The sequence below is a fragment of the Sardina pilchardus genome, chromosome 19 (assembly GCF_963854185.1).
Source record: "Sardina pilchardus chromosome 19, fSarPil1.1, whole genome shotgun sequence".
In the NCBI taxonomy this organism is placed as follows: domain Eukaryota; kingdom Metazoa; phylum Chordata; class Actinopteri; order Clupeiformes; family Clupeidae; genus Sardina; species Sardina pilchardus.
In genome coordinates, this window is record NC_085012.1 from 13,196,387 (window position 1) to 13,205,122 (window position 8,736).

Below are 8,736 nucleotides of genomic sequence, written 5' to 3' on the forward strand. Positions count from 1 at the left end.
TGTGGCCAAAGGTCTCTATTCCAAGGACCTTGATGAGGCAAGCTGACACTTTATTCCCACCTGGGAATACTGTACAAAGAGGGTCACTGGAGATAACACTTTTCAGGTGACTTACTGCATCACAGCATGGTTTGCAGGGTGCTCTGCAGCAGACAGGAGAGCGCTGCAAAGGGTCATCAACACAGCCCAGAAGATCACCGGCTGCTCTCTGCCTAGCCTGGAGGCTATTGCCAGCTCTCGCTACCGCAGCAGAGCTGGAAACATCATCAAGGACTCCTCCCACCCCGCAAACCACCTGTTTGACCTGTTACCCTCCGGCAGGCCGTACAGGTCACATAGAGCCAGGACAAGCAGGCTCAGGGACAGCTTCTTCCCCAGAGCCATCACAGAGACAAATAACATGAAACAAAAATAGATTACCTGCACACTCACTCATACACTGGGACACATATACTGATCATATTGATCATACAAACTGCCGCATACTGTTAATATTTTATTTTACAATCATATTGATCACACAAAATGCTGTATACTGTGAATACTTACAATCATTAAGTGCAATACCACTAAACAAGTGAAATAACTGCTGCTCATGTAAACACGTACATCATATACGGAACAAGTGCAATAACTGCTGCCACTGCTTAATAGATATACTGTTCTACAAGTGAAATAACTGCTGCTACTGCTAAATAGATGTACTGGTCGACACTGTTTCCTTCCTGGTTGACTTGCCACTTTGTTATCTTGTTATTTGTTTTTTTTTTGTTCCATAGGTTTGCTGCAGATTGTGTTATTTATGCAGTTATAGATAAATCTAAAGTTTCCTTTTTATAGGTATATAGTTATAGTTTTATAGTTATGGATATATAGATAGTATCTTTCTTTGTATATAGCTTTAAAAGTATTTCTTCATCTTCTGTTCAAAATGTTATATTTATATTGCATGCAGATTGCACCAGAGGAGTGGCATTCAAATCTCGTTGTACAACATACAATGACAATAAAGGCTATTCTATTCTATTCTATTCTATTCCTTCACTTTGAAGACCTGACAAAATGCTCTCGACACCAAAATGCTCTCAACACAAGTCAGGTCGAGAACCCCATCATAACTGTATCTACAGTAACTTCCTGTGTATTAGCCGTATTGTGTATAAGCCGGACAGTGTTTTACGCAAACAAGACTACATTAATAGCATATTAGCTGCCCCTGTGTATTAACCTCATAGCTGAATACATTTTGGGAAATGTATTTGGGAAATTGCGGTACCAGTAACTTCTGGCAGGCCAGGTATGCCTATCAGCTGCCTAGGTGGTGAACGATAGCTCCATCAAGAGCTTCCCCCTTGGGTCATTCGTCATTATAAAATGCTGCTAGAACAACAAATCTAATGGTAGCTCGAGACTGAAACTGGACTGGTGTCAGAACAAAAAGTACATTTAATGTGTATTTGTACACATTTCCTGTGTTCTCCGGTCATATTCTAATTAAGAAAGTAAGAAAAAACAATATGGTCCCAAAACATTTAAGGTGCCTTAGACTTTTGCACAGTACTGTATTATACACACACACACACACACACACACACACACACACACACACACACACACACACACACACACACACACACACACACACACACACACACACACACACACACACACACACACACACACACACACACACACACACACACACACACACACACACACACACACACACACAAAAGTTAAAGCCCACTCCAAGCACACATAGGGGCAGCCGTGGTGTACTGGTAAGCGAATCGGGTTTGTAACCAGAGGGTTGCCGGTTCGATCCCCGACCAGTCCACCACGGCTGAAGTGCCCTTGAGCAAGGCACCTAACCCCTCACTGCTCCCCGAGCGCCGCTGGTTGGGCAGGCAGCTCACTGCTCTGGGTTGTGTGATTTACCTCACTGTGTGTTCACTGTGTGCTGTGTGTTCACTAATTTGGTTAAATTGGGTTAAATGCAGAGAACTGAATTTCCCTCACGGGATCTAAAAAGTATATATTCTATTCTATTCTATTCACTCAGAGAAACAGTAGTGCCATTGCTCAAACAAACTCTTAGAGAAGCTGGACCATCATCCAGTCTGGCACACACACACACACACACTCTCAGGGAAGCACTGGCATGCAGTTGTGAGGAAACACTGAGCGCCTCTGCCTCCCCTCCTTTAGATGTGGACTGCGCACACACACACACACACACACACACACACACACACACACACACACACACACACAAAGAATACAGAGATGGCTGTCAACACGTTCAGTAAACACAAGTGGAGAGGTTTGACTGGGGTCTCTTTCAGTCTATGGCTGACTGCTGCATGCCTGTGACAGATCTGTTGTTTGCTGCTGGACAGTGGACAATGATTAGCATGCTCATTTAAATAAGCCGTGTAAATGTACTGGAGTGAGCCGTACAAGCTCACAAAATCTGCCACTGAGCCAGGCAGCCTGTGACAGATTTCACCACTGAGCCAGGCAGCCTATGACAAATCTAACCGCAGAGCCAGACAGCACAAAGACACACTGCTCATCACAGGAGAAAGCAAATATCATCTCCCTTCACTTCTTCATCTCCTACACTCAGTACAATATGAAACTGGAGCTGCCATTTTAATTTAGGAAGAGACAGGAGCGAGCACAGATAAGACCGTCACGTTTCTCCTCAGAAGGCCTTTTTATTTGTGTGCATTTTCCAGTAAAGCGAAAGGAACCACAAGAAAAACACAATAACAAAAGGAACACAGTTCTAACACGCCGCTGATGTGGTGAGAATTGGAATGAGATCAATCTCTGCCACAGCGTTGTGATTTGATCTTCGCCTTGTTTTATTCTTTCTGAAGATGAATCTGCAGAGTTGGAGTCAGGTCAGGTGCAGTATCGGAGTACACTGTGTGTGTGAGTATGTGTGTGAGTGTGTGTGAGTGTGTGTGTGTGTGTGTGTGTGTGTGTGTGTGTGTGTGTGTGTGTGTGTGTGTGTGTGAGTGTGTGTGTGTGTGTGTGTGTGTGTGTGTGTGTTTGTTTATGGGTCCAGACCCGCTCTGCTTCAGAAACAATTCACTCAGCACTAGACAGCTCTGCAATAAAGCTGGGGCTTGCAGAGGCCTGTGTGTGTGTGTGTGTGTGTGTGTGTGTGTTTGTGTGTGGGATAACTGGGGCTGTCATGTGGGCTGGTCAGCTGATGAGCTTCATACAGGAGTGCAGGATCTCTAGTCCATGGAGCTCCCGTAATCTCACCATGTGCCTGAAGAGGAGAGAGGATATAGAGGGAGACAGAGAGACAGAGGGAGAGAGAGAGAGAGAGAAGGAGAGAGAGAGAGAGAGAGAGAGAGAGAGGTTGAGGGGGGAGGGGTGGTGGAGAGAGAGGGGGCGGGGTGGAGAGGAGATAAAGTGGGATGAGAAAAAGAGTGACAGAGAGAAGGGGTTGGAGAGATTGAGAGAAAGGAGATGGAGAAAGAGGGGGTGGATGGAGAGAGAGGAGAAGAGGAGAGAGAGAGAAAGAGAGAGGGATAGAGAAGAGAGGTTGGAGAAAGAGAGGAGAATCAGCTGATCCTGATAAGAGGAAGGATGTGCAGCGAATTCTGAACATGTAAATCCCAATTACAGCCAATTCAACGCTACTTGGCAGTAAAGCGACCCATTTGTTTCTGAGTGATAGTGTTTTATCTGACGGGCCAGGGAGACTCACGGCTAAACGGCCGTGGTGGGAACTGTGAAATGGGTTTTGATATGTATCTCATGAGCAGATTAATTCTTGATGATGGAAATCACCAACGGAGCATCTGAGCAGCGCGGGGACATCCTCCAAAGGCCAACAGACCTCCCTGGAGCTGCCTGGGGTCTGGATCTGAAAGAGCCATCTCTCCACTATTCACCACAGCACTACTAACGTAAACATCGGCCCTCTGGAGTCATTTCTACTAACGTAAACATCGGCCCTCTGGACTCATTTCTACTAACGTAAACATCGGCCCTCTGGAGTCAATTCTACTAACGTAAATATCGTTCCCCTGGAGGCTGGAGTCATTTCTACAAACGTAAACATCGGCCCTCTAGAGTCATTTCTACTAACGTAAACATCGTCCCTCTGGAGTCATTTCTACTAATGTAAACATCGTCCCTCTGGAGTCATTTCTACTAACGTAAATATCGTTCCCCTGGAGTAATTTCTACAAAGGTAAACATCGTTCCTCTGTCATCTCTAGTTTCTACTAATGTAAATATCGTTCCCCTGGAGTAATTTCTACAAAGGTAAACATCGTTCCTCTGTCATCTCTAGTTTCTACTGATGTAAATATCGCCCCCCTGGAGTAATTTGTACTAACATAGACAACGTCCCTCTGTCATTTCTTCTAATGTAAATATTGTCCCCCTGGAGTAATTTCTACTAATGTAAACATCGTCCCTGTGTCATTTATATTAATGTAAACATCATCCTTCTAGACTAGAGTCATCTCTGTTAACGTAAACTTCAACCTTCTGGAGTCGTCTCTACTAGTGTAAACTTAGCCCTTCTGGAGTCGTCTCTACTAACGTAAACTTCACCCCTTCTGCAGTCGTCTCTACTAACATAAACATAAACCTTCTGGAGTCATCTCTGCTAACGTAAACTTCGCCCCCTTCTGGAGTCATCTCTGCTAACGTAAACATAAACCTTCTAGAGTCATCTCTGCTAACGTAAACTTCGCCCTTCTGGAGTCATCTCTGCTAACGTAAACATAAACCTTCTAGAGTCATCTCTGCTAACGTAAACTTCGCCCTTCTGGAGTCGTCTCTACTAACATAAACATAAACCTTCTGGAGTCATCTCTGCTAACGTAAACTTCACCCCCTTCTGGAGTCATCTCTGCTAACGTAAACATAAACCTTCTAGAGTCATCTCTGCTAACGTAAACTTCGCCCTTCTGGAGTCGTCTCTGCTAACGTAAACATAAACCTTCTGGAGTCGTCTCTACTAATGTAAACATAAACCTTCTGGAGTCGTCTCTACTAACAGAAACTTCACCCGTCATATCGACATCACCCTTCTCTGTTCCATCTGAATTTACGTCACCTCAGCGCAACCGGCATAAACATCATTAAAAATGAGCGCCGCATCATGCTGCCTCTTCATACACACCTGTTGCTGTGTGTGTATCCTCTGAAGCAGCACAGCGTCTCTCCACAACACACACACAGCATGATCACAGGATGCTGCGCTGCGGATCAAAACTGAGGCGGATCACAACGCCCACGCACCAAGACGCGCGGGAGCTCCATTTCCCCTTCTTTCGCAAGGTTAGCGTCTGATTGCAGCACATCGCGTGTTTACCACTTCAGATGAGGTGCTGTGTGATTGTCAGAGAGTATGCCAGACCAAAACGGAGAAATGTGGAAAAATGTGTCTGTTTGTCTATGTTTGTCTGTTTGTGTGTGTGTCTGTATGTGTGTGTGTGTGTGTGTGTGTGTGTGTGTGTGTGTGTGTGTGTGTGGTGCTGCTCACCGGGGTTCATTTAGCCTGGCACAACTTGGCAAGAGAGCAGCAGCAATGCGCTGTGTCTGTGAGTTATGTGTGGCATGACATCGCTCACCGTGGTTAAGCATGGCACAACTTGGCAAGAATGATGGCAGCATTGCACTGTGTGTGTATGTGTGTGTGTGTGTGTGTGGCGTGGCGCTACTCACCGGGGCTCAGCTTGGCACAGCTTGGCGAGAGCGATGGCGGCGTTGCGCTGCAGGGCATCGGCGTTGGCATCGGCGGCAGCGTGGCGCAGCAGCAGCAGGACGCAGTCCGTCTCCAGGAGTCCGCGGGCCGCCCCGGGCACCGACACGCAGTGGCCCACACACAGCGCCGCGTTCCCCGCCACACACTCCTCGCCCTCGCCCACCAGGCGCCGCAGCACCTGCAGCTCTGCGCGCACACACACACGCACACACACACACACACACACACACACACACACATACATTCAGATAGAGATAAACACAAACACACTCAGATACAGATACAGATGTATGCACAGCAGATACACACGTCCGCAAACACACACACACACACATAAACACAGATAAAAATAGAGCAGACACACACAAACACACAGATTCAGATAAAGATGCATACACACATACACACACACACACACCGTCACACACACACACACACACAAACACGCATACGCACACAATCAGATAGAGATAAACACAGAGTACTGTAGATACACACACACTCAGATGCAGATAAAGATGAACACACACACAGACACACACACACGCACACATAAAAATGCAGCTTGCGCAGACTCACTCTTGTCCAGGGTGCAGAGCTGTGTCCGTGCGTCGAGGCTGACCGTCGTGCAATGAGCCAGCGCTCTGATGGAGTACTTAGTGCTGTCCTGCCCCGGGGCCTGGGGCAGAATAAGATAAACAACCCTGTCAGTCTACACTACTGCCCCACTGCAGCTGAGTCAGTCTACTCTCCTGCACCTGCTGTTACAGTACTTCTCCAGCCCCGGTTGCTGTCTATATAGATAACTCTGGCTGCCTTCACTGGTGTCTTTGTGCCTTCCTGTTTTCTAATCTGTTTATTAGTAGGTTTAGCACACCTGAGACTTGCCCCGCTTCTGCCCCACCGATGCGTCACTAATACCCCACTACTGCCCCACTGTGGCGGCTGTTCCTGCTTGTGCACTCTCTCTCTGTCTGTCAGGCTGTCTTCCTCCTCGCGGGTAATTTGGAGAGCTGCCGGAGTTATTCTTTGTTTTTGCATCCATGCAGTCACATCTCAGTACACATTCGCTACATACACCCTTGCTGACATACTGTTTCCATTTCTATATTCAATAAATACGTTAAAAGTTGATCATTTTATGGTTTTGGCCGCCTTTGTTTGGTTATGGCCTTTGAGCTAGGCTACCAGCCAGGCTCACTGATACCCCATTACTGACTCACTGATACCCCACTGTCTGATACCCCACTGATGCCCCACTGATGCCCCCTTACTACCTCACTGATACCCCACTACAGCATTAGACTAACACTACAGCATCCAGAAAACTCTCATGGAGAGAGTATGAGAGTCATTTATCATGGATTTCAATGCAGATGTTGGATTTATTAGGGATTTCAATGTGGACGTTTAATAACCAGAGTGATTCATTAAGGACTCATAAAAGCAGATGTTCATAAAAGATTTGAACAGCACCTTTAGGATCTTCAGCAGCTTCTTCACAACTCCAGATTGCACAGCTTCCTCAACAGCAACGGGGGACTGGGGAAAAAGTCTGCTCAACAAACCCACTGCTCTCTGCATACATACACACACACACACACACAGAGAGAGAGAGAGAGAGAGAGAGAAAGAAAGAGAGAGAGAGAGAGAGAGAGAAAGAGAGAGAGAGAGAGAGAAAGAACAAAGAAATTCAGAGGACAGATATGATGAAACCTGGTCTGACAAATGTAAGACACACACAGTGGAATGTAGACAAGGACTAATCCCAAAAAGCAGCGGGACACACAATGCATTACAAACACACGTGATGACACCACGATGAATCTGGACATATAGTGTGTGACGCAAATTTGTTGATGTCATTGTGACTAACACACACACACACACACACACACACACACACACACACACACACACACACACACACACACACACACACACACACACACAAACTCATACACGCATACGCTCTCTCTCGCTGTCTCACACACACACACACACACACACACACATACTTCTTGAGGCCTTTGTCTTGAGTCAGTGGAGGTGAAATGACAATCCATCTGTAAGCAGCAAAGACAGCACACACTGTACACACACATACCCAGTTCCACCCAGAAACACACACACAGACACACAGACACACAGACACACACATACACACACACCTTAACAGAAACTCTCAGACACAGTCCCCATCCAGTGTCACACATACACACTAGATGTGTGTGTTAAGTGGATGGTGGTAGCGTGGCTAAGGAGCTGTGCTAGCATGCTGGTTCAATTCCCGGCTTCCGCCACTTGCACCAAAGGACAATGGCCCTTATATAACTGACATATAAGTAACTTGTCTGCTAAGAACTGTCTGCTAAATGAAAAATTGTAAATGTAGGAGCCGTTTCTACTACCATCAACGCCACGCTAATGTCAAACCCATAGGTGGAGGTCAGTTATCCTGCAGGGACGTTGATGGCGCATTTTGATGATTTAGTGTCCATTAAATGACCTCCATAAGCTGTGCTTCTGCACTTGACATGAGCATCAATGAGCCTGCGTACAAAAGAAGACTGCCGACATACACTATATTGATTTGGTTCTTCAATTTCCCCTTGGGGATCAATAAAGTATCTATGTAAGGGATAATCAACGACGCGCCGTGCGTTTATAGGAAAATAATGCATGTTCTAAGTGGTAATAAGGACCCGACGCCGCAGGCGGAGGGGACTTTACACTTCGATAAGTGCATTATTTCCTATCATTTTCGTTTATATTTCCACTGTCTTAGATACAACGTTACTGTTTTTACCGTTACATTCACATTGGCGAATTAATATTCAAGTGTAATGAGACCAAAAGAAGGGAACTACTTCATAGCCGTGCGGTATATCGAAAAATAATGCACGTTCCAAATAGCGCATCACAATAGGAAATTTGACCAAGCAGTGGTATAACTATCTATATTGCCAAAAGTATTGGGTCACCTGCCT

The 8,736-nt window shown here is 46.0% G+C and overlaps 1 protein-coding gene across 1 annotated transcript in view; it reads right to left on the reverse strand.

The window, feature by feature from the left end:
• Positions 1–2,716: 2,716 nt before the first annotated feature.
• The window catches only part of ttc12 (tetratricopeptide repeat domain 12), a 36,618-nt gene continuing 30,598 nt past the window's right edge, over positions 2,717–8,736 (reverse strand). Inside the window, exons 18-21 of the mRNA XM_062521195.1 lie at positions 7,223–7,324; positions 6,326–6,425; positions 5,707–5,932; positions 2,717–3,286 (exon numbers count right to left, since the gene is read on the reverse strand). Coding sequence (XP_062377179.1) covers positions 3,217–3,286; positions 5,707–5,932; positions 6,326–6,425; positions 7,223–7,324 — 498 coding nt within the window. The 3' untranslated portion in view covers positions 2,717–3,216. The remainder of the gene's footprint in view (positions 3,287–5,706; positions 5,933–6,325; positions 6,426–7,222; positions 7,325–8,736) is intronic.